Source organism: Ovis canadensis, chromosome 3, assembly GCF_042477335.2.
Source record: "Ovis canadensis isolate MfBH-ARS-UI-01 breed Bighorn chromosome 3, ARS-UI_OviCan_v2, whole genome shotgun sequence".
Classification (NCBI taxonomy): Eukaryota; Metazoa; Chordata; class Mammalia; order Artiodactyla; family Bovidae; genus Ovis; species Ovis canadensis.
This window is the reverse complement of record NC_091247.1, coordinates 167478254-167504162: the sequence shown is the minus strand read 5'-3', so window position 1 is coordinate 167504162 and position 25909 is coordinate 167478254. Positions and strand designations below refer to the sequence as shown.

At 53.4% G+C, this 25909-nt stretch overlaps 1 protein-coding gene across 2 annotated transcripts; it reads right to left on the bottom strand.

Moving 5' to 3' along the window:
- Positions 1-803: 803 nt before the first annotated feature.
- CTDSP2 (CTD small phosphatase 2) lies at positions 804-24032 on the bottom strand. Of its 2 annotated transcripts, XR_011255974.1 has the most exons (9): positions 23310-23960; positions 10020-10168; positions 8419-8457; positions 7882-7983; positions 7256-7312; positions 5024-5116; positions 4716-4901; positions 4261-4530; positions 804-3872 (listed from the first exon to the last, which is right to left on the bottom strand). XR_011255974.1 is itself a non-coding variant. In XM_069584800.1 (8 exons), exons 1-8 carry the CDS (start codon positions 23371-23373, stop codon positions 4405-4407), a joined length of 816 nt encoding a protein of 271 aa, XP_069440901.1. In that variant the 5' UTR covers positions 23374-24032; the 3' UTR covers positions 804-4404. The 2 variants fall into 2 exon arrangements, 1 of the variants encoding a protein (XP_069440901.1); XM_069584800.1 differs by having other exon boundaries at positions 804-4530; positions 23310-24032.
- Between the last annotated feature and the right edge of the window lie 1877 nt (positions 24033-25909).

The following is a 25909-nucleotide window of genomic DNA, read 5'->3' as shown; positions in this document are numbered from 1 at the left end:
CATTTTAACCGCATTTTCCTAGTCCTGGCCAATCACAGCCAACCTAGCCCTGGGCTTGACTTATTCAAACCAGAGGGAAAGCTTTATCTGTTCCTATTCAAAACAGCAAAAATAAGAGCAGACTTTTAAAGGCTTCTTTTTAACTCCAGTCCCACTCCCTGATCTAATTGATTTTTTAAAAGTGCAGTCCATCAATAATGCAGGAAAGAGGGTGGGAGGATATGAAATTTGCCATCCTGTAGATATGAATGCATTACGATGACAGGAGGCAGGGCTGGGCTGCCCGCTGAGCCCCTGGGGTGTCCAGGCTGGCAAGCGCCTCCCCCAGAAGCTTCTGGGCATTTCTCGGAGGTGAAGTCTGGGTGAAGGGCCTACAGTGTGTTATCAGGTCATCCTGTTTTGTCCCTTGGCAGTCCAATCAAAGTCTGAGTGCTTACTAGGTGCCAGGAACCACTGTTTGAGTTTCAGGACTCCTGTTCTGGGAAAACCAGTAAGGGGCACAGAAGGAAGACTCTACGTCCCTAAGTCCCTCCAGGGCTTCTGGTTCCTCACCAGAAGTCAATAGGACACCAAGCATATGCTTATTAAGCACCTGGAGGGAATGGGGTTGGTTCCACCCAGGGGCCAGGGAAGAGCTAATAGAGCCCGACTTCTGTGACCTCGGGCAGAATCCCTGTGCTGAGTCCATAGTTGGTCTCCCAGCCTGGGCACTCCAGCCTCGTAATGACAGAGGGGTTTTGAGGGAAGAAGTGGTTGGGGGGTAAGTTCCGAATGAACAACAGCAGGGGCAGGAGACAGCACCATTCATGGATGGGTTTTTTAAACCCACTTTTATTCATTAATTGTAAGTAATACAAATATTTCAAAAATATAAACAGACATTTAATGGCATCCTACATTTCAAGTTTTTGAATACAACAAATTTATCAAATTATGGACTTGTAAGCAAGGTGGTCAGAACCCCAGAGCCCAGTCACAGTGGGAGGCAGACCTCCCTGACCCTCCAGATGGCGTCTTGAAGGGGGTTGGGCGGCATAACAGGTCAAATCTGAGATGACTACAAGCAAAGAAGCTCAGGGCCCCAAAGACTAGAGTCTGCTCCAGGGGCATGCCCCACAGCATTAAAGAGAATGCGGCAGGGGGCCAGACCTCTGCCTCCCCTCCCCGGCTTGAATGCAAGTATTTACTGGTGTTTTTTTTAAGACAAAACTAAAACCTCATTTTACAAAAAAGGCAACTGAGGGACAACAGTAACAAATAACCAAATGAAGACCTAAAGGGGAAAACAGGTTTACCTTCTGTAGACACTTGACCTGGCTGGGACATGGGGTGCAAGACAACCTTGGAGGGGGATGGGGAGTTGCCTTACTGAATGAGGCCTCCTCAGCAACAGGGTAGGGTTGCAAAACAGAACGGGACCCACTTCCCAGGGAATGACTGCCTTTAGACTTCCCATGCTGTTAGCACAGGGAAGCTTCAGGGGCCACTGTGAACAGAGGTGAATTTATACATTTATAAAATGGTCCAAATCTTTGTGAGGTGGGAGGGAATTAAACAGAAGGTCCCAGGTTAACTGAAGGCAAGTTACCTCAACCTCTTTAGTGAGGGACCATGGGCCCGCAAAGGGTCCCCTCTACAATGTGCAGAGTGAAGACCCTTACCTGACCCTTCCACACTGGTCCTGTGTCCAAAGCTCCCCCTATGAGAGGGACACGAACATCAGGCTTTTGATTTAGAAGCCCAATCAGAGAGACACGCTGTGTCCCTGAAGAGGCACCTTAAAAGAACTGAACTTGGCAGGTGGGCAGATTCCTGGCATGGCTTGAACTGGGGTTGGCCAGGCCTGGTGGCCTATTGCTTCCCAAAGGCCAGCCTCAAACAGTAAGGGCTGGTAGGAAACCCTGAAACAGATCCTGGGGTGAACTGGCTCCTCCTTGCAATCTTGCCCTCCTCCCAAGTTGAGTCTGGCCTGATTCCTCTAAGGAGCAAGTTTTGCAATCATCTCTTGTCCCTAACACACTAAAACTGGAGACCAGAAATCACATAACGACTTCAGGCTGGCTCTGGTCCAAACGGATAGACCCTGCTTAGACTTATATTTGGCTGAGCTACCTCTCCAGAGAAGGAGGGGAGGGGGTGTGGCATTTCTGGTAAGGAACCACAGGGGCGGGGCAGGGGTCTGGTGAGACAGGCCTGCGGACCTGGGCTTCTTCATGCAGAAGCATCCCACCAGGTCATCCTGGGCCCTGGTCATGATCCCTTGGAACACTCAGACAAGCCTAACAGGAAAGTGGGTGGCAATGACACTTCCTGCAGACCAGGTGACCCAAAGGAGGGCAGAAAGGGTCCTTGAAACTGGGTCAGCCTAGAGCCTCTTATTGCTTGTTTAGTCAGAAAAGCTTGGCTGGACCCCATGGCAGATCTGGCCAGAGGTCTGACCCTTTGAGTGGGGCTTAGAAGAGGCCCCCCTGTGATACCAGGAGAGAGGCCTAGGCCAGGGGCTTGGAATCAGAAGCTCCTTCTTGTCTTCAGGAGATGTCGTTCCTGGCCAGCCCTGGAGCCCTCTTTCCCCACCTGCGTGAAGCAGGATCCCACAGCCACCAGGAAATGCTTCTGGGGAAAAGACCACACACGCCTTGGGGGCCCTACTCCACTCATGCGACACCAAAGCGAAAGGCAAGGCCTCACGAAGCCAGAGGAAGAAACTGGGCAGCCAGAAGCCCAAGCTGCTGCTCCGCTGCCTGGTCCTGGTGAGCTCCTCAGACTGGCCTAGTGTGTGGGAACCGGAAGGGACAATGGGGGCGGTCCTGAGTGGGCAGTGTTCTCACACCTGAAGCAACTTTCAAATGCTTGGTGACACCTGCCTCCAGGGAAAATGGGGGTGGGGGTGGGGTGACAGGAGCTCCCACCTGAAGGAGGGAGGGGAGGCCAAGGTTAAGGCAGTGATGCTGAGGTGGGGCTCCCCTTGGGGGGCCCCTTGTGCTCCCAATTACAGCAGCTCTTCCTCTTTTGTTTTCCATCCTGGGGAAACTTCCTTTTTGTGGCTTTCTTTTTTAAAAAAGCGTTTCACTATTAAGAAACTTTGAAAGCAAAGAGACTCGCAAAGCACAGGTGAGTGCAGAGCTCACTCACACCTGTTACTGTTGGCAGGGCGCACGTGTGTTACGTTGGCAAACTAAACGCAGAGAACACCCAGCCCCTCCGCCCAGGAAATGCAAGCGTGCCTGAGGCTCTGGAGAGAAAAAGCGCCAGCCAGCCAGCCAGCCAGCCAGCCAGGAGGGATGAAACACTCGGCACAGGCCAGGCCCTGGGGAAGACAAGAGAGGAGAGAGCCCTGCCCAGGAAACAGGAGGGTGGGACGCTGAGCGCCCTTCCCGGACTTGGGAGCAAAGTCCTTGTGGCAGCACCAGCAGAGATTCCCTGAAGGGCAGACCGAGACAGCCCCAAGCTCAGCTGCCCTACAAGCCAAGGGGACACACACATTCATGCTTTGGGGACCCATCCCCACACCCCCGAGGCCTCCCACATTCACCTCAGGCCCAGGACTGCAGCTCTGTCAGAAACAAAACAGCTCAACACTGTATTTAGAAAGGGAATTTTAAAACAGAGTCAAAAGAACGGAAATCCGTTATCTGTCCTCTTCCAGGGCAGGGAGAAGACCTCCTTCCCCACAGGTTCAAGACTATGGCTAGGCGGCGAGGAAGGCAGGCCTGGTGCCCAGGCCTTGGGGAGATGCAGACAGGACCCGAGTCAGGCACTCAGCTGGAGGCAAGGGCAGCTGTCAGGCCACAGGACTTGATGGCCACTGGGCCTACCAGTTCTGGAAGCAAGCTTTCATCTTCCCAGAAATGTCGTTTCTCTGTCTGCAGCAGCTGGCAAGAGAAAGGCTTCAGAAAGACGCATGCCTGGGGCACCCAAAGGCAGCCCCTGACCCTACTCTCTCCTTGGCATAAACCTTACAACACTGAGGAAAGGCCATAGCTTTGGCAATGGAGCCTTCAACAGTCTTCATGCCTGGAGCTCGGTGGCTCTCAGGGTGAAGGGAGAGGAGAGAGAGGAGAGAGACTAACTCGATGAGACTCTTGATCCTTCAGTTTCTCCCCCAACCTGAAACACTTCTATCCTGGGGCCACAGTTCACGGCAAGACACACACACACACACATTCTCTCTCTCTCTCTCACTCACATCTCAGGAACCCAACTCAGGGAGTAGGGAGTTCTGGTATCACTGGTCTGATATTTGCCCACTCGGCATCTAACCTGTCCTAACGCTCTTTCCAATCACGTCTATTTCCAGGCCTCATTTGGTGAGATGCTCCAGCTTCCACTCTGTCAAGCTGATCATAAAGGCACAGTGTAGGAAAGCCCCCTACTGGGATGGCCGTGGCTTGGCAGCAGGGAAGGCTAAGGGGCCCGCAGCTGCCCCAGGCTGGTGTAGACATCCTCAGCTCCGCTCAGCTCCTCAAAGATTGGGATCAGGTTAAGCAACTCAGTGTCCGCCATGTCGTCAAACCAAGACTGCACAGGCACCTGGGGAGGGAGAGGGCGGCCTAAGTCTCCCTGCCCCGGATCCCCCTGGAGCTTGGCCCATTCACCTGGGCTGGTGTGCTCCTCCAGTAAACCCCACAGCTCACCACCCTCCCTCTCCTCCCCGCTACTTCTCAGGACAGGGACTCTGCCAAGCCCTGCTGTGTGGGTGTGTCTGAACCACTCACTGCATTCTCTGGGTGGAAGATGTAGGAAGCAGGCGAGTTGTCCAGAATGAGGGTTTTCCTCAGGTCCCTTCCCAGGCGGCTGAGGTCCTTGACGTAGCAGCCCTGGTGGAACACACAGGACTCACGAAACAGGCGAGCCCGGAACACCCCACACCGGTCCAGCAGATCCGTCACGGGGTCAGCATACTGGGAGGAGAGAGGAGGCTTTTTGTGTGGATGCAGTCCTGGTTTCCCCGTGGCCTCCTGCAGACCCGCAAGGAGCTGCCACCCCTGCTCCCGGGCCTTTGCCCCCCTCCTGCCCCCAATACCTTGGCCAGGCTGGCAGTGAAGAGAACACATTCAAAGAGCTCCCCCATCCGTCTCAGGAACTCGTCCACGTATGGCCTCTTGAGCACGTATACCTGAGGAGAAGCAGAGCAGATTGCTGGAGGTGACCCTGTGCGGGGGAAGCTATGCCGCGTCAGGCCCCATCACCACTTGCGCAAGTAGGAGACTGGCTCAGTCCACATTCCCACAGCCCCGCCTCTGGGCCATTTGGCCAGCAGCCTTCTGCCCCACCGACCGGGGCACCAGCATCACCTCCTCACCAAGCTCCTGCTGGCTCGGTGGTCCCAACCTTGACCCAGCTCAAAAACAAACAAAAACACCTCAGGTCCCAGGAGCCATCTCTTTCCAGCGGCGAACCATCAGCTGCCTCCAGAAACAAGTAATCAAGAATAGGCCTCACGGATGGAAACAGCCTATCCTGGATTACTTGAATCCAGCCACAGCCTCGGCAGGAGTTTCTATCCTTGGTTCTGGCAGGACAGTCAGTCCAGGTCCCCATCAGGCAAGGTTGCAGATCTTTCCTAAAACCTCAAGCCCTCCCTTGCAGGGCTTCTCTGAAAGGCACCAGGGGAAAAGTGGCCTGTTCCTCTCCCGTGACCACAGATCCAACACCCCGAAGCATCTTGCCCTAGTGACTCCCACCCATTTTGTGCTTGCTCCTGCCAGCCACCCCACCCCTCGTGTCACCTGTCATCATCTTGCACATCATGGCCAGAAAGCTTCCCTGGGTACGTGTCCCTCGTGGGTCTGCTGTGTGCCTGCCCCCATCCAGGTGTGCTCCTCTCATCCAGCCTACGTAGGTGCTCCTAGAACCATCCCTTCAAAGTTCTTTTTACCCACGTCTCTCCCTGCTCAAGAGCATGTGCCTCTGTGACTCTTCCTCCTGGAGGTGTCCTGGACTGGCCATCACTCACCAGACCCCTCCCAGCTCTGCAGCAGGAACCCTGGGCTCCAGGTAGCCACAACTGGGCCTCCTCTCACCTGCCGTTTCTTTACCCTTTAACAGGTCCTCTCTTCTTCCTGGTTACTCATCAAGCTTGGCATCCTCTCACCATTCTGCTGAAAACCCAACTTCTGCACATAGATACCCCATTACCACCCCCACCCCCCAATCATTTAAATCTCATCCCTTTTCCATTATTCACGTCTCTCCTTGTTAGCCAGGAGTTCACTGTGTTTATTTGTCTCTCTGAAGATATGCCTTTGTCTTCTCTCTGAGTTTTATACACCTCTATATACTCAAGTGTATTGCTCAGTTGTGTCCGACTCTTTGCAACCCCATGGACTTGCAGCCCATCAGGCTCTTCTATCCATGGGGATTCTCCAGCCAAGAATACTGGGGTGGGTTGCTGTTCCCTTCTCCAGAGGATCTTCCCAACCCATGGGTTGAACCAGGGTCTCCTGCACTGTGGGCTGATTCTTTCCCATCTGAGCCACCAGGGAAGCCCCCAAGCAGACTGTAAAGGGCTGCCACGCAGAATTTGGCGCTAGGCCTGGCGGAGCACCTCAGCTGGGAGGAGGGCCTTGGGACAAAGAGAACTTTTAATACATAGGAGAGCGATGACCATCCATGGGAGCCTCAAGTCCCATTTCCCTACAAGTAACTCTTCTGTTTGATTATCAATACCACCGATCCTTAACCTTGGACTGAGCCGGTTATACAGAGCCAGAGTCTGCTCTTACTTAGAATCAAGTGTTTTTAGATAGATGTGTACTGAGCATTTATTGTGACAGAATCCCGTGAAAGGACCCAAGGGGAGGGAGCTGCATAGAGAGATACAGAGGAGGAGATGCCTGAGCTGGGAAGGAAGAAAATTCACCAGCTAGATGGAATGGGTGGGCAGGGGAGGAAAGGAAACAGCCAGTACTGGCTTCCTTGCCTGTAACAGGCAGACACACCAACTCTTCAGATCAGAGAAAATGTAATAAAGCATTAACAGTGCTGGTCACATTCAGTAGGGGCAGGGCAGGTAAGTAAATGATAGCTATTACTGTTATTAAACAATACTTGTTTTTAAAAAAGTTTGGCTGCGAAGAGAATAAAAATGGCACCTTGAGGCGACTGGGGGGCTGAATTTTTTAAGATGAGAAAGCCCTGAGTGTGCAAGGTACCAATAAAGATGGAGAGACTGAAGTTACAGGAAAGGATCAACTGATGGAACACAGCCCTGAGATACGGAGGACCCCGGGGCCCTGGGCCTGGCAGTACTTACCTGGTGAGTGGTCCCTTCGATCTCTACAGGCACTATGAAGTCAGCGTTGTTGATTGGCTGAAAGGCAGAGGAGTTAATGAGTCAGCTCATGAGAAGAGACAAGAAGCCCAGCCACACCCCAGTCCTGGCCAAGGCCTGTCCCCTGGGAGGAGAAGGGAGGGTCAGATCTCAGAGGCTCTAAGAAGCTCCTGCCGCCCCACTAAGTGGCTCTCACCCCAGTACAGGCTGCAATATCCCTTCTGGTTTTTCTACCTACTACCACCTGTAAATTCTACCTGAACTGAGAGTCTCTGGGCCTGATAAAACAGACAGGGACAGGGCCCAAGGCTGACTCATGGCCCGTAGCCTTCTTTTGGGCCTGTCCTATACAGAGCCCTGGTGGCTCCTATGCCACAAGAGGCAGATGCAGCCTGTTGGCAGTGACGAGAGAGAGCAGGAGCTCCTGCTCAACATTCTCTGGAGTGGTCTCCAGGTATCTGCGATGCCAGTGTGGCCAAATCCCAGAGGCCAGCCCTCCTGTCTCTATTCACTCTTCCAGCATCACCTTTAGGCCAATTCACGGCACCTGAGTCAGGTTCCCAGGACAGCCCGAGACGGGTGAGGAAGGGCTCCACAGGTCACGTTACCTTAAAGGAACTATGCACAAGGGTTTCATCCAAGTCAATGACCACGCAGATTCTTCCCTGATCTTCCTCTGTCACCTCTGGGAGCAAGCAGGTCCCTGGAATCTAAAACCAGAGCCAAGGTGCTGTATCTGCCACCGAGATTAATTTCCCTCAACAGAACTCTGGGAGGAGCTAGGCCCGTTGAGGAGATGGAAGATGCCCCCCACTTCAGCCCGAGAGAGGTGACACCAGAAGACCAAGAGGAAAAAGAGTAGAGACCGACTCCCTGCTCCAGCCTCCCCGGGGACCGTGAAGTGATCCAGATACTAGAGACGGAGGCCAGCGCTGGTGGTCAGCTCCACAGGCTGAAGGCCAGCTGCTCCCTCCAAAATCCAAGGCCTTGCACATAGCGGGCCTTCAGCAAATGTCTGGGACAAACAGCTTCCCAGGTGGGGAGCTAGCCAGCACGCTACAAGGACTCAGGACATCGCCACAGGAGGTTAGCAGGGCTCACTGGGTCTCGGGGCTTCTGAGTAGACGCCCTGCAGAGTCACATACCTGATAAAACTGGTACTGGAGGCACTGGAGCAGATCCGACTACGGGAGAAAAGGAGGCAGTCAGTGCCAGCCACTAGTGCCTTTCCTGGCCGTCTGAAGCCCACTCAGCCCTGCAGGGGAATCTTCTTCCTGAGATCCCAGCCCCCTGAAGCCCCCTGACATAACAGAAGTGACTTTCCTTCAGAGCTGGGCAGGAAAGGGGCCGAAGTCTCCCTTCCGCACTAGGCCTGATGAAGGATGGAGAAGGCAGTGTCCCTGAGCTAGGCTACCATTGCCTCTCAGAGGAACAGGGAACTGACGCAGCTGACGCCAACTGCACAGAGCCAGAATCCAAATCAGGACCCCTTACTACAGAGGCTTAGCCTCTTGCTTAGTCCAGAAACCAGCCTTTTCTTTGAGAACCTGTCTTTTTCCTATGTTCTCCGTGGGGGCACAGATGGCGGGGGTGTGTGTGCATGCGCTGAACCCCTACAAAACACAAGTAAGCCGATGTGAACCCACACTGCGGTCCTAAAATGTGAAGGGAGATAGAGTGCAGAGAGATCAGAAGTGTTTTTCCTGCCTTTGGCTAATAATAAAAATGTTATGGTTGTAGCAAGTAAGTGATCTTAATGGAAACCCTGAAGAAAAATGAAAGTCCTAGCACTTAGAGAAACAATGTCGGCATTTTACTGCATTTCCTTCTAGCTTGCTTTAGCAGTCTTTCCCCCTCATGACACATAATTTTGCTTTCTGTTTTTTGACTTAATGTTGCAACTCAACACTTCCACATTGTCGTGAACAGTTCAGTTAATACTGTCACCTTGTACTTCATTTAACCATTTCCCTGTTTCGGACAGTGAAGTTCATGTCTATAGCCTGGCTTTGAAAGAGAGGAAGGACAGCTAAAACTTGATGGTTCAGAAAGAAATACCAATGGCCTAGGGGGAAAGAATAATTTCTATCCCCACCTCTGAGATGCCAGATGTATCTTCTGGTAATTATGGGAATCAAAGACACCCTATATATTTCCAAATGTCTCTAACAGGTACAGCTCAGAGTGCTGCAAGGAGTTACCAAGAAATGTGACAGAATTTCAGTTCCTTGGTTCCCTAAAAGTTCCCTGAAAGATAACTTGGAGGTTATCTTTGCTTAGTTAAAAATAAAAACAACAGTCACAGGACTTACAGCCAGAGAGATTTTAGTTCAAACCTTGATACTATCATTTACTAACCAATAACTCTTCAGGGGCTAACATATACCCTCTGGGTTTCAGTTTTCATGTCTGTGAGCTGAAATCCTTGAGTCTCTTTGCAAGGCTGCTATGGGTCATATGAGACAACATATGCAAAGTGTGTTGGACAGTTCCAGGAACTTGGAAGGATCTGGATTACAGGGGCCCTCAGAAACCACAAGGACATCCAGGTGGCCCACACCACAGATGGGAATCAACAGGAAGAAGATGGCCCACGATGGGAAGGACAGAGGAAGGGCCTCCTCTGGGCCAGAGATCTTCTGATGCAGGCAAGGCTGGCTTGCCCTCTTGCTATGGTTACCGTGACCCTTACTCGCCCATGGCAGTCTCATCCTTGCTGGCATCACACCACCTTGGATCCAGCTACCTTAGCAATGGTGTTGGGTTCCTCCTTGTAGGGGGAGAGCTCAGTGGAGGAGGTTGACTGGCCAACATGCTGGGCACGAAAACAGCAGAAAAGGGCCTTGAAGATGTTACGGCCACGTGGCTTCTTAGGAGAGGACTTGGACACCAGGCCTAGAAAGGAGGGAATGACAGAGGCGTTAGCGACAGGACATCCACGGATGCCCACTTCCCGCGCTGGATTCCCTCTAGTCTGTAAGCTCCACTGGGGCACACGGCACGGGCCAGGTGAACAACCAACCACAGTCAACAGTGAAATGTACGTGTTTATTCCAACATCTCTGTAAAGTAGAAACAGGAATCCCCAGTCCCTGGTTTGGGAAATGAGCTGCATAAAACTTGCTCTTAATTGCACAGGCGGGGGAGGGGCACTGAAAGATGGGCCAGGTACAGAATCCACTTTGGCAACAGCACACTAAGGGAACCCTCAAGATGAATTCACAAAACCAAAAATCCTCCCTACCACCAGTTTCCAGAAGACTACCAATTCTATAGAAGGGAGTGAGCTAGACCCCTTCAAGTTAGCAGAGCTCCTGTCCTGTCCTGGATCAGCTTCTTTCAATGCCCAATCAGTTGGCAGCACTAAGCTGAGACTAGAAAGCAGAACGGCTTCAGTCTCAAGAAGAACCTACATGCTTTGTTCACACACCTGTGTCCTTCCCACATTCCAGCCACTTTCCTTACCACTCCTTCTCCTCCAAGACCACAAGAAGGTCACTCTCTTGGGATACATGCATCCAGCGCTGGGTTCTGGGTTATGTCCCTGCTTCTAGGCTGTAACTGCCAAGTCCTGCCTTGAAAATTTGGGCTTTGGAAATACAAAGCCATCTTAATCAGAGGCTTGGTAAAGCAGCCCCAGAAAGGTCAAGCTGATACAAAAAGCTATAGGTATTATAGGATCAACCAGAATCAGACTTTGGAAAACCTTTCTCAAGTTCCTTTTGAGATGAACTGTTCCAGCAACTGTGGAGCCAGAGTAGGAAGCCAGGATGTGTACTGTGGCCAGGAGGTGGCACTGCACCACTGCTCCAGAATGGTCCTTGGCCACAGGCCTGCTCTCCTGGGTCCAGGGCAGGAGATGGCCGTGGAATGAAAGCCACCCCACTCCACTTTAAGGCTTAAGGCAAACTCCAATGCAGGAAAATAAGCACCGGAAACACCTCCATCTCTGGCGAGGGTAGGGGACAAACAGAATGTAGCACTGAGGACAACGTTCCATGTGCTGTTGGGTTTAAGAAGGGAAAGGGGAGGCAAGGTGGTACCCAAACCGCCATCCCAGCAAGGCCAAGCTCCCTCTGCTCAGTCCTCAGAGGGTGTGCTGCACCTGCTTAGAGGCTGCTCCTATAGAAGTGATGGAGAGACATTTAACACCCAGTTCCTGGGCTGCCTGAGTCCCTGGAGAGGAGGGAAAACCAAACTCTATCCCTGGGACCAAGGATGAGGAAATGGCTGCTGACCATCAGTCAAGTGGCAGTCAGCACCGCCCCGGAACAACTGACTCAGCTCTGGCTCAACAGAGAGGCTGAGGTCGGGCACCAGTCAGTCCAGTCTAGCCCTCTCCCCTCCCTGGATCAGGCAGATCCCCTGACACTGGTATGACCACTTATAACCTTTCAGAACATGTTCAGGCTTCCCAGAGATGAGCCTAAAAACCTGGATATCACTCTTGAGCTCCTGGCCCTGGTGGAAAAAGCAGGATTTCCAGAGACTGGGGATCCTGGTCTGAAGGAAGAAGCTGCATTGGAGACCTTGCCCAAGGCTCCTGCGTCCAGGAGACAAACCTGTGAGCAGAGACCAGTACTTAAAGGCCACAAGGTAAGAGGTTCCTCGGACTTTTTCCTACTCTGAATAATCTATGCAGAAATCAGAAGGAAAGGACAGTTTCTCCACCTGTCTATACAGCCCACGTTCAATACCAAGCCCAGAGACTCAAACAGACGCTGACACAAAGCTCTAAGACCAAAGCTGAACCATCGCTTTTCCTCTGGCTTATGGTTTCTTCACACAGAACCACAATCAGAGGCTTAACCTGGGCACCAAGCCTTTCTTAAAAGGCCACACAGCCCAAGCCCTTCCTGAAGAGAGGCCGTCAAGAACGCACTCAGGATCTTAGTGACAGACGCTCTGAAGGCTGAGTAATCCTGGGAGGCAGCGGGGGTGAAAAGGGCAGCTGGCTGGGGCCACGGAGAGGCCTCACTGGTTCCCACTGTGGGAGGCCCAACAGGCAGGAGCGCTTCAGCCTCAGAAGGAGCTTGTGAGGAAGGGCTGGGGGCGCCTCAGCTTGGTTCAGACTCTGCAGGGGATGAGGGTCTCCTCAAAAGCACAATGTGACCAGGCAGCCCCTGGGCCTCAGAGACCACGAATGCCTTGACCCCAAGGGCAGGCACTCGGAGCAGAGCACAGAGCCTTGGAGCCTCGGGAGGGGACCCCAGACCCATGACAGCAAGGTCAGCGCCCCAGAAGCCCCTCACCACCCCTCCACCTCTGGGGCCCCACTTCCCTCAATCCTTCTCCAGGCTGTCCATCCTCCTTACCTTTACAAACAAGCCACTGAGAATCCAGCAGGGCCTCTTCCGCCTCCCCCTAACATGGCTGCCTCCCGATGGGGCCTGCAATGGCCTCCAGCTTCTAAGTAGCTGGTGCTCAGCAACTCTGGCTGAGTGAGTGACTCTGGGGCCTCCAGGGCCTTGGTCAGCTCTACAGAGCCAGGACCTGTGGAAGCCTTCTGTGCAACTGGCCCACAAGAGTTAGAAACAAGCTCCCTTATGAGGAGAGGTGGGTGGACTGAGGAGCTGAGCACCTGAGACAAGCCACTCGGTCCTTCTGGGCCTCAGTCATGTTTACTGAGCACCAATGATGTGTCAGGCCCAGGATAAGATACCTGACATTATTATTTCATTTAATCCTCACTACAAACCCATCTATAGGCCTTAATCCCCCGTTTTATAGAAGGTTAACTGAAGCACAGAGGCTAAGCAACCTGCTTGAGGTCACACAGGGAGCAGGATAGCAGAGCAAGGGTGTGAACCCAGATCCACCTGAATCCAGAGTCAGGGCTCTTAGCTACTCTGTTGGGTCCCCAACAGCTCGGGCTTCGTGAGCATTTATTCCTGCAACAAGTGGGAAGCAGTGGGGCACTCTCAAGATCTCCTTTAGAGTGTTTGCTCTTTTCCTCTTTAGGCTGGACTGGTCAAGGATCAGTTTGGGTTTTGGCCCCCTTCTTTGCTGCCCTTGTGGGCAGTCCCTGAAAAGGGTTCGGGGTAAAACAGTACAAGGCTTTGGGATTCCATTCCAAGGCTCCCTTCACCCCTACCCCAGCCTAGCACATACTCTGACTGGCAGACAGCTCTGGGAGATCAAGAGGACAATGGGGGCAGGGAGAAGCTGGAGCCAGGACCTCTGGTCAGAGATCCTCTGTGTTGAGTGTTGAGGGGAAACACCCAAGGTGGGATCTGAGCCTTGTGTCAAAGAGCCTGTCACAGGACTCCTTTCAACCAGCCAGGGACTGCAACCGCTCCCCAGGAGAGGAGCCCTGGCACCAGCGGGTGTACAGGCCGGGGGGGGGGGGGTGGGTGGGGTGGGGGTGGCAGGGGGGGGTGGTGTGGATCTCACAGCACACAGTTTGGCCAGAGAGGGAGGGCAGGACTCCAGTGGGTACCACAGAGCTCCATTACTGATGTGTGCCTGCGCCCCCCGTTCCGAACCTCTGGTCTGAGGCTGAACGTCAGAAAGGACCAGCACTGACCTAATGGGGGGACCTCTGGCTTAAGAATAAAGTGTGCAGGTGGCTGAGAAAAGGGAGGCCAGGACACTCCTTCAACTCACTGCTGCAAGGCTTCCTACTGAGGCAGGATGTGAAGAGAAAGGGCGATGGGGAGGCATTGCCCCACCCCGCCACCACCCCCCCGCCAACCCCCCCCCCCCCCCGCCCCAGGACCACCAGGGCTGGGGTCCAGGCCCTGCCAGTTACCAACTCAGCCACACCGCTTCTTTGAGCCTTAGCTTCCTTATCTGTCAACTTCGATAACAAGACCACTCCTGACTGTGAGGACAGATAAAACTTACAAAGCACAGTAGCGCACCATGCGGAATAAACCTAAATCCATGCTGGTTTTAACACGTTATCTAAGGGGAAAACGACTGCACCTTGGCAACCCCATGGCACCCCCACCCCAGCACGTGGTTGAAGCTCTAGAACAGAAAGCAAGAAAGGTGTCAGAGGAACTCTGATCCTGAGCAGGCTTCAAAAAGTCAAAATCACCCCATACCTTCTCCCCAGTTCACTACAAAAGTTGTTTTCCAGTTGCAAATTCCCTCGCTGGCATCAGCAAGTAACAGGAAAGCAGGTGAAGCCATTCCACTTGAGACAAAGAATGGCCTCACCCCTTGTGTCCACCATGTCTGCCCCAGAGAAGCACCAGGTGGGGATGCTATTTGCCTCTGCCTCTTAAGAAGCTAGTGCACAAACATGCATGCGTGTATACACACACACACACACACACACACACACACACAGATGGAGAAGGGCTTTGCCAGGACAACACTATTTTTAACCTCCTTCTGAAGGTCAGGCTCAGATATCGCCGTTGCCAACAACACAGCTTCGTGTCCCAGCAAAGGAACTCCTCACATACCCGCCTGGGATTCGGCAGAAGGCAAGCTTTTGGGCTGTCGGGTTTTAACAAGCCCATTCATGCAGAAGGATGCTTTCTTGGTTCAAAAGTACTTCTCTCGCCACCATCTCTCATCCCCCCACAGCAAAGGATGCCGCCTGGCTATGACTATAAAATGGCCTCTCAGAGGGGCCTCCCTCCCCTCAGCGTTTGGAGGAAGGAGCATGTGTGGAGCGTTTCCGGCCTTTCCTGGCCAGCTGCCTGGGACCTGAGGCCAAGACGCATCTGATTGGGGCTCCCCATGGAGCGGAGTCCTCCCGGGTCCCCAGCACGGGGCATCCGTGCCTTGGCCGAGGAGAGGCCTGGAAGCGCCAGGTGGACGGAAGGGCTCTTGGACCATCAGGCGAGCCGGCAGGGGAGCCAGGTGAGAGGTGCCTCGACATCCCCCACACAGGAAAGGCTGGAAACGCGGCCGACCGCGGACACTGCTCTCTTCAGGCGGCAAGGCAGGCGGGGCCCCTCCCCGCTCAGCGCCAGGTCCCTCGTTCCAAAGAGCAGTGGAGAAGCTGACGGTTCCGACTTTCAGAAAGTTGTAGCCATGCTGTTTGGCTTGTGCCAGCGTGTTCTGTAGGAGCGCCATCCCTGCGGCCAGCAGCAGGGCTGTCCTGCCTACACAGATGCCTTCAGTAGCTCTTGCCAGGGCAGAAGGGCTCCCTGCCTCTCCCTCTCCTCTAAGGAAGGAGGACTTCTTTCAGTCCTGGGTCCTTCAGGCCACCGTGGGGTGGGAGCAGGGTACCTGGTCACCGGCAACCTCGTCTGCTTTTCCCCGGCCCCCTTCGGCAGTCTTGTCACTGATCACAACATGGGGCCACAACTTCAGGGCCCTTCCCTCAAGGGCGACTCAGTCCTGGAAGCAAGGGATTCCTGGCAACTTCTGAAACAAGACCAAGATAACTGGGTCAATTTCAGAGTCAGCCTTTACAAGAGTTATTGGCAAAACACCCTTCCGGACAGCTCTAACATATTTTAGAAACAGGCTGGGGTTCCCAGGAGAAACAACAGGCCCTGGAGCATAGCATCTCCTCATAGGTGCATCAAGAGCAGGCCCAGACAGCCCATACCAGGGTGCTCTGGGTGGATGTCAGGAAGTGACCGGATGGTCCACCACAGCAGCAGGGACAGACACGAGATGCCACCCAGGAGAACCCACAGGCTGGCCCCTGCCCCTCTTCCACTGTGTGCAGCATCTGCTAGGCCAGAGGGGGTACTCGAAGCCATCCCCTCCCACCTTGAGCCTTCCTCTTCCCCTAAGGAGGTACTAAGCAAACCCCTGTGGGAGGTTAGGGGCTAAAAGAAACCTCCCAGCAGGACACTAACATCCTCTTAGCGGCTGTTTCCACCCGTCTCAGCGCTCTGCCTGATTTCTGGTTTGGTGAAGACCTGAAGAACTTAGTGTCTCCTCTCTCTCCAGCTATGGAGCCTGTTCTAGGTGACACATGCATGAGAGTGAGATGGAAAAAGATCGAAGGCCCAAGATACAGCAAGGGACTCGACCATCTCTCCTCTGACCAGTGGACAACAGGGTGATGACACAGGTGTCACAGACTTGGGCTTCAATTCTGGCTTTGCTGCACACAAGGTGTGTGGCCTCAGGGCTCAGTTTCTCCCTCTGTAAAAGGGGAAGACTAACGCTACCCAGTTCACAGAGCTGTGCGGATTACAAGTGGGTCTGGGTGTGTCCTGAGCCTAGTAAAACACTCCTAAGTTCAGCTGCTTGCCTTCAGCACAAAGCACTTTCATACCCTTATCTCAGTCTCAATCTCAAACGGCCACATTGAAAGAGACCACAGAGATTTCTTACCATTCCAGAGGTCACATAGAGGTCATGGCAGGGCCAATCTTGGGAAATGGCGTTTTCCAAGACTCCACAAAAACCAAGCATACACACACACACACTCTCTCTCTCTCTCTCTAGTTGAGGGTGGCCAACCATTTCCTTCCTTCCTTCCTCTCGTGGCTGGCCCCTGCAAACGAACTGGAAGGAGTCTGCCAGGGAGTCTGTCCCACCTACAGGGTCACTCACCCACTCCCCCCACAGCCCAGCTGCACGTGGACCAACCCACCAGTCTTGTTGTGTCCACTGACAGCGCTAAGCTGGACATCAGGAAACCTGGCGCCTGCCCCACCTCAGCCACTCAAACAGCCTTGTGGGCCTGCCTAAGGCACAACCACCCTGGGTTGTCTGCTTGAAGGCCAATCAGGAAAGGGCCAGGCTGCATGGTCCCTTACAAGGTGGCTTCAGGTCACCTGAATCTTGAACAGGTACCTTGAGAGGTGGCCTGCACAATGCTGAGAAGAGGCTGTGTGGGTCAGGGTTAGGCTTGACTCAGTCAGTCCTAGCTGCCCCAAATTGGCTATGTTCCCATGGACAGGGTGCTTGGTTTCTCGACAGAGGATTTCCTTACCTGTCCAGACAGGATCATTCCTACCTCACAAGGTCACTGCGGGGCTTAAGTAAGATACTAGATATAAAAGGCTGGGGCAGTTCCTGCCCCACAGTAAGTGCTCTCTATCATCTGTGACCATTACTGGTGAGGGAGGACCGTGACTCTGTCCATTTACACTCAGAAAACTTTCAGACCCCCCCTTTAGGAGCCACAGGGTGGTTAACAGCAAAACTGGACCCCTCCAGGGACTCTTCATGCTCAAGGCTAAACAGGCAGTTGGGCCACTGCTGCACTCACCTGGCTTTCCTCCAGGGACACCTGTCAGACTCACAGGGAGCACTTGGAACACACGTATGCCCGGCCCACCTGCTCATGCTCTGATTCTGTAGGACCCAGGTGGAGGTTGTATTTTTAGTAAGTGTCACAGGAGAGTCTGATGTGTGTCACTGGCTAAGAGCCAATGTCTAAAGGCTGCCAGTGGTCCTTGACTAACCCTTCCAGGACCGGAGGGTGATTCAGTTAGAGAACCCAAGGCCCCTTTCCCTACTACATCCCACTGCCTCAGTGTCTCTGCAGGCTTCAGGGGACTTGCACCCCAGAGCCTCATTTTCCTTTCTAGGGGTACTTGCTCTATTCTATCACAGAGTCAAAAGACCCAAGCCTGCCGTCTCTTACTATAGGCCCCTGTTCCTGAGAAGGAGGCCCGAGCCCCCTCGGCGGACCCAGGAGACACTTCTGAACATCTGTGGTACACGCTCTGAGCCTTCTCATGAATCTGCTTGGCTCTCATTGGGTTTGGGGCCCCATTTGTTCCCTGAGATCTATGTGGGTGGGAAAGAGAAATTCTACAGAATGCAAAAGAGATGAAAAGAGGTATTGAATAAAAAGGGAGTAAGAGCAAAGTCTGATTTGGGATGGGGGTAGGGTAGGAGAGGACGACGAGGATCACCTGGGAAAGAAAAGGAGCTGTCAGCAGGTCTGCTGAGAGATCAGGTTTAAGGCTAACCCCTAGAATAGCTGAGGAATAAAACAGAACATGCCTGTAACTCCTGCCCAGGAGGCCATGTGCTTGCTGGAGTACCCATTCTGCCATAACAGACCTGGTTCAGACACACTAAGACCTGAAGGGCTGGGCACTTGGCCAGACAAAGGTACTCTGTTCTGCTTGGCCTCTGGTACAGAGAGGCTTCCAGTGCTAAATCACATTCTCCACTTTGATTTCTACTAGTTCATTCCTAAAACGTGCATGATAATAAACTCATCTGCATCTCAGTTGGGAACTGTTCCTCCTCTACAGAAGAGGGAGGGAGTTCAGACAGGGCCACACCCAATCCCATGTCCCCAGGACAAATGAGTTAAAGCCGTGCTTCCTGAGCTGGCCAGCCTGAGACAGGGTGAGAAGCACTTTAAGGCTGTCTGTGCATTCTCAAGGTTCACTCCAAAAACACAGAAACAAAGACACAGCTCTGGAACATCTATTTCTCTTCAAAACCCCAGTTTCTTTTTCTCTCCTTGTTACCAGAATTTCCTAAAAAAAAAAAACAAAAAACATATATATACATATATATATATATGTGTGTGTGTATGAATCTCACCGGGTTCTTTAACTCTTAGCGAATGTAGACCGTAAGAACGTAGCATACAGTTGTCTCAGGTCTTCACTGTACCCACTTCTGAGGGACTGAGCAACTGTTCAGAAGATTTAGACTTCAGGGACTCTACATAGGAGGTGTGTGGCTGCCCGGCCTCCTCCCACCCCAGATGCCTGGGCTCCAGAAAGAGCAAAAGGCCCAAGGCACAATCTACTTGCATAAAATCCCATCCAGTGTCACAGGGGCAGAGAGGGGGTCTGTGCAGCAAGGCTATGATCCTCCCAGAAGGCTTAAGCTCCCACATTAGTGTTCCCTCTGACCCTCAGCCACCTGTCTTTAACAATAAAACCCATATGATTATTTTGGTGCTTGTATTGTGTCCTTCAGGGAATGGAGGAACACTGGAGTGGCAGTCTAGCTGTCTAAAAGAGAAGGATGTTAACATTTTTCAATCATCTTCTAAGTACCAGGGATTACATATGTGTAGAGACCAATACTTCCATTTTACAGAAAAGTCACTAAGTCGCTAAGAACAGGGAAGTGGTTTGTCAAGTCTCACTGTAAACAGGGAAAGCAGGGATCTGCACCCAGGCCAGAAGCAACCAATTCTGCTCCCCAGCAATTCTCCCGAACACTTTAACTGCTGCCCCTGCCTTCCACCCTCCCCTCCCCAATCCCCTCTCCATTCCAAGAGACAAGATGAGAATGTAAGACAATAGCTCAACCTACCCAAAAGCTAGGAGGAAGAAAAGTTGAGAAGGGGAAGGGACATATACTTACATATAAATACATATTGTCTTTCTCTTGCTAAGTAATGAACACATGTATTAACTCTTCACAGAAAGGTTGGGTGCATCAACTTACTTCTATTTATCATTTTAACAAAGTCTGTGATCATAAGGGATTTGGAAGGTTCCACTGAGAGGATGAAAAGGGACCTCTCTTCTATTCAGCTGAAGACCCCTATAGTTGAGAGGGAGGAGACAGGAGTCAGGGACACGACCACCTCTGCCATCTCTGGAGGGGTTTTCACAGCAATCCCCGAGTCCAGCTCCACCGCAAACTGTCCAAGTCAGACTCAGCAGCAGAACTACAAACTCCCAGCCCAGGATGGCGGGCATTTACAATCATTGTTGCTGAGTTAGCAGGGCTCCCTTGGGCTGCTTTGGCAGGGAACAAACACAAGTGTCAGTCACCACCCAGGCCCCCACCCCACTCCAAGGTGGGGCAACAACTCCAAAGGAGACACAGGAGTGAGGCTCGGTGGCCACAAAGAAGCCAAGGCTGAAGCTGGGCCAGGATGGGAGAGGAACCCGTGGGGCGGGAGGAGCCAGCTGTAAACACACACCCTGGACGCTCACCCAGCCAGCTGAGGAAGAAAGCCAAACTTTTCAAGTTAAGGGCCTAGCTACAACTACAGTGAAAGGTGTCTGAGCTTTTACATGAGCGAATAAGGCAGAATTTCTCCCTTGTAGGGAGGAAGCAAGAGTCAGAAAAACCTGCCTCAATCCTAACTCTTAGGGATGGTCAGTTACCAGAACCTGCTGCTAAGACATGTGAGAAGACAATTCAAAGCATTACCATCAACTGTCTGAAAAGAAGGGGCATTAGGTCCCACAAAACAAAACAGAAGCAGTCCCAGCTCCCACAGAAGGGTTGTCGGTCACTCAAGCTCTGGAAGAGGTTGCCCCACCCTCGCAATTCACCCCAGGAGGTTATAAGCTAACCTATGTCCTTGGCTTCCCCCCATCTAACCTCGAAGCCCAAGGTACAGTCTCGCGGCAATGGGGAGACATCCTCAATGGCTGCCATAAATGGTGCTTTTCTAACCAAAGTGATACTAACTTTCCTTTTTCACTTTTGATACTCCACACAGCCCTAGCCTTGCTGGACCAGGGATACTAACTTTCCTTTTTCACTTTTGATATGCCACACAGCCCTATCCTTGCTGTACCAGCGAGCCATTTCACCCATCTGTCTGGGGAGATGGTCCAATTTGGGTCCTTTCATCATCAATGCTTTCAGCAACTTTGTTCTACTTCCCCTACTGTAATTACTTTTGAATCATCAACACCCAGCCAGCCTTAAAGCTCTGAGAGCAGAATGCTAAAGAAGAAGAAGAGGGAAAAAACCATCCAGCAAACAACTTCACTAAAAAACCACCCAAGCTAGGAGCCGTTAGTATTTTTCTGGAAATTTACTGATTAATAAAACTGGGTCTGTACTCCTTCCCCATTTTTCCAAAGGGAGGCAGAAGCGTAGAGATAGGACACTGGAGAGGAGAGAGGGCCAAACTCTTAAAGAGAGAGAAAACATCTGCTCCCCACCCCCACTTTTTTTTTTTTTTTAAGATGCAGGATTTGTTTGTAAAGAATGAAGGAATCAGAAAGTTGGCTTGCTGGTTGCCGTTTGCCCAAGCAGTTCAGGAAGAAATCATGTCTTCTCTGGAATGCAGTCAAATTACAGGGGAGAGAGACCCCCAAGCTGCCGGCTTGAGGATTCAGATTCCTCCAGGGATAAGTTTGAAGGATAAACCACACACAAAAAAATGAAAATCGTAACTCTAAAAATTCAACCGACATCAGCAACTAAAAACTGTCAAGAAGACAGCTGCTTGCTCTGCTGCTATCTATTCTCTTCCCCACCACTTGCCCTGGTGGATAAAACTTCCAGCTTTTACTGGTAAGCTGTCTCTTCAGCAGTCCAGCCTTCTCCCACTCCTGGTGTGGTCCTCTCCCTGGGAGGGCACCCTCCTGAGCCCCTACAGGAGGGGAGGACCAGAGTGTGTTCAGGGTAGTTCTTCCCCTTCTCATCAACACTGCCCCCTCTGGAATCCTCCATCCACACGTTTCTTCATTTTTGGCTAGCACTTGGGAGTCTTTTTCTCAGAGGAGGTTGGGAAGAGAGCAGGAAGAGTCAGGAGTGAAGTTATAAAACAGAAAGCCTCCCCACTTCAGCCTCAGCACAGCTGAGCAGCCAGGGGAGGGGTGAAGCTGCAGCCTGGTTAGTGATGTGGCCAGGAGAGCAGGGAGTCAGGGGCTTTGGGATCTGAGTAGGCAAGGCTTATTTAAATAGGGCCAGCAGATGCAGGAAGCACGCACTACTTCCCGCCCCCCAGCATTCCACCAAGGGAATTAGGGAATGGTGAAACCACCGGCCCAGCTTTTTAGCCTCTAGGCAAGTTGGGGGTGCTCCTTGGGACCAGGAACCCCCGAAATAAGTGATCTGCTGACTAATGTTGCCTAACAGGGAGCTGTGGGGCTACACCGAGGCCCCAGGGCTGGCCCCTCACAAGGCACTGGGCCTTTTTTGCCCTGTTCTGGGGGATCGAGGGATGAGCAGGGACGCTCCGAATTTGGTCCCAAGAGCGTGAGCTCCCCAGCCTCCCCAGGCCAGGTGGCCCGAGTCTGGGAAGTTCTCCAGAAAAAAAAAAAAAGACTAGTCTTTATTCCCCGCGGAAATTCTGTCCGCTCTTCCAGACACATTCCTCAAGGCCTGATGAGGAACGTGGGGGAGGGGGAAAGAGTTTCGGGGCCTTCTCCAGGACCAAACTCAAAGATCCCACCCTCGGACCCCCACCTTCCCCGTCCCTAGGAAGGGCCTCGGCCCAATCACGCTCCAGCCCCCAAACCGACACCCAGAGAGGGCCCGAGACCCCTCCTCGTATCTCCCCGCGACCCGCAGGAAGACAGCGGCCGCTAGCCGATGCCCACCGAGAACTCGCACTTTTTCGCAGCGCGATTCAGAAACACGCCGGGTCTGATGCCATCCGGCGAATTATGTAACCAGGGACACCGTTCTCGAGCTAAACAAACGCGGCTCTGTGTGTGTGGCTGCGGCCCGGGGGAAGCGCACCGGGGCAGGGAGGGGCTTCGGTCGGGCCTTGGGGTCGCGCTTGTTTGCTCAGCGAAAGCGGCAGGAGGCCGCCCGGGGAGAGCCCCGCGAGCCGAGGTCCCTGGCCCAGCAAAGGGCCGCGGGCGGACCAGGTCCGGTCAGCCAGGGCTCAGCCCCTCCCCCACCGCGGCCGCCCCCGCCTCCGGGCGGTGAACTTGGTCCCAAGTCCCGCCGGACGCCGTCACCGCCCGCTGCCTGAGCAACCCCGAGCTTTGGCGGGGGTGAGGGGCTGGGGGGTGGGGCTGGGAAATGCTGGACTCCAGTCCCGGCTCCATTCTAGCCCGAGGTCGGCCGGGACCCCCTCTTTTTCCTCCCCTCCCCAGTCCTTGTAGTCCTGGGGCAGCCGCGCGCTCCAGTGCGGGAAAAGTGACGACCCCACCCCCTAACTCTGGAGAGGATAGACGCGAGTAGACTCGCGCTTCGAGCGCTCACCCCTTAGTCTCTCTGCCCGGAGAGGGGGTGCAGGAAGGGGTGACAGCTGCGCGGACGACGCCCCTCCCCCTAGGGCGCAGGGAGCCCGGGCCCCGGCGCAGCCCTCTCCCGGGTGTGAGTGCGCACCAGGACGCAGGGGCGGATGGAGTAGGGGATCCGGTCGGAATCGCCCACTCTGAGCCCCGGGAGGTCAGGGGCCGAGACTCGGGTTCGGAGCTGTGCTAGCCCCCTCCCCGCCTGGGGGCGACGCAAAGTTTTGGGAAGTTGTTGCCCCTACCTTGCTTGGTGAGCACCAGGGCGTCTTCCCTCCGCGCCTGGGTGATGATGGAGCCGTGTTCCATCTAACAATCCCGCGGGCCCGGGCTGGCTGGGCGGGAGGACGCGCGGGCGCACAGGCTGGGCTGGGCTGGGCTGGGGGGCCTGGGCGGGGGCCCGCTCCGGCTCAGGCTCCGGTTCCCGAGACTCCGACTCCCACTGCTGTTCACATCCCGGCTCTTGTTCCCTCCCTGGGCCGGGAAGGGAGGCGGCCTGTATGGAGAGCGGGCGAGCCGGGTAACGGCTCTCCCGGGTGCCCCCAGCCCCGATCCCCCGGCGGCAGCTCCGGGCTCCTCAGTTTGGGTCCAACATGGAGAATCCGGAGCGAAAACAAGAGGAGGAAATGGGACACGGGGCGGTTTCCAGGCTCCCCCCTCCCCTCCGTACTCCAGATAAACAACCCGCGGCTGCAGCGCCCACCCCCGCGCGCCTCCAGGCTCCGGACCCGGCCTCTCTACAGCCTGCAGGCGCTTCCCGCTTCGGGGCACAGTCCTAGGCCCCGGGCCCCTCCACCTGTGAGCCGCCGGGGCTGCGGAACATCCGGAGCTTTGCAGTTTTGTTACGGAAAAAGCGAATCCCCGAGGGGGGTGGGGTGGCGGGCGGGCTGGCTGGCGGGGGAGACTTGAAACCGCTCCGGCATTCCGATTGGCCCTCTCCGAGAAAAGGGGCGGGGCCCCTCCTTACTATGCGGTGCGGGGACCCAACAACATTCCAGTCGTTAAGGCCACGCCCCGGGCCACTCCCCCCTCGTCGGGCTGCGGCCTCCCAGTCCCCTCGGCCACACCCCCTTCCCAACTACTTAAAAGGACACTCCAAAGCTCACGTTTCCCTCCTCTGTACTGGGGTGTTCTTGTCTGGGTATCTCTACCCGCTTACGGTGGAATGGTTGCGCCCTTCGGGTAGCCAAGCAAGCCTCCAGGCATAAGTCAGGTCGGACCAGGATGAGAGAGAGGCTTCGGGCAGTTGTTTTACTTCCTGCTTGGCGCTCGAATTGTGGCCCCTTCGTTTCACGTAAGAGTACAACCATCGAAACCAGAAAGGGATACGTGTGGTGTGCGTGGTGTGTGAGTAGGCCGAGGACTTTAAGAATATCAGAGCTGGAACTGACCTCGGGATGGTCTGACTCTCACACAATAAATGAGACCTAAGGAGCCAGCTTTGCTCAAAGCCTTTCACTTACTCCCATTTAAGGCTTCCCTTCTCCCCCTCCTCTCAATCCACCACTGGGCGCTTCGCTCCCCCTCCCCCACAGTACCAGTCTCAGTTTAGATGGATAGAAGTCTCTAAGCTTAAAGTATCATCTCTGTGGACCCTTACTGCCCTCCCTCCGTGGTTTTAGGGCCCAGGCACTCTCCTGCTGGCTGTGACTCCTGGACTCAAGATAGTGGGTGAGGGATATACATTTGTTCCCAAGAAGTGGAAACTCCAGAAAGGCAAATTTCAGTTCAATATCAGGTCTTTTCCAGTGAGCTACAGCTATCCACAGGTGACATGGGCGCCTTGGGAGGAATGGAGCTGTTCAGGTCAAGGCTGGGGAGAGTGATGTCCAGTGAGATTGCACTGGGTGACTTCTGAGCTACCTCCAACCCCCATAGTTTATGATGAATGAAACTTAGGCTGCCAAGGAAGAAACTCTCTGGAAGATCAGGATTTCTCTGGCCCCTGGGAGGCTGGGGCAGCTGATGGCCTTCCTGCTGTAGTTCCCATTGCCCAATATGTACCAGGCCTCACTGGGGGTTGCCGGCCAAGCAGGTCACATCTTAAACTTGCTCCCCATGCGGACAGATGAGCTTGTGATGCATAAGCGCCTGTGTGCCTTAACAGTGCTCACGTGCACCTGTTCTTCTGTTCCTACACATACATACATAAAACCTTTTTATATAACACTTTTAAAGGAAATGCAGTTTTTCCAAAGTGAAAGCTAGTACAGAAGATCTGAATGATGCTTATGTAACTTTAAACACTGAGTTTGGGTAGATGCTAATTCATTAAAAGAAGGGGAAAGGGAGGAGTTCTCATGTACCTCCCATCATTGTGAAAAAGTTCATAAAAACCCGTAAAAGATTCTTAAGGTAAATCTTTTAATAGGTTGCTAGGGGGCCTTTTCGGGCCCTGCCCCCATCCTCTTGTGGGGAATTCTGCTGCAGTGAGATGAGGGGGAGTGCAGGCAGAAGCTGAGGACAGAGGATTGAGGGGTACCTGCCCCGCCCACCCTTACTCCCCCAACACTCCCTTCTTCCTGCTCTCTAGTGTTAGACAGGACACTTCACCTCTCTACACTGTCATTTCCTCATCCATGGAGACAATCCCTCCCTCATTTATAGTTTACAAAGTACTTTAACATACATTTTGTCATGTTTGATCTCTTACTGTTTTGAGATTGACAGAGCAGATATGCCCATTTTGTAGACAAGGAAACAGGGTCTGGGAAGATTAACTGACTCACCTAAGGTCTCACAGTTTGTTAAGAAGAGGAGGCAGGACTAGAAATTGTCTTTTTTTTTTTTTTTTCGGTCAGGCTGCTTGCAGGATCCTAGTTTCCCGATCAGGGATTGAACCTGT

Bases quoted from the DNA above. Each gene is read 5' to 3' on its own strand.
- CTDSP2 (XM_069584800.1), bottom strand. From the start codon at position 23,373: ATGGAACACGGCTCCATCATCACCCAGGCGCGGAGGGAAGACGCCCTG. The intron at 8,458-10,019 runs GTAGCTGGATCC...TTTCTCCCGTAG, and splicing joins AACCCAACACCATTGCTAAG to TCGGATCTGCTCCAGTGCCT. The intron at 7,984-8,418 runs GTATGTGACTCT...CTCTGGTTTTAG, and splicing joins TCCAGTACCAGTTTTATCAG to ATTCCAGGGACCTGCTTGCT.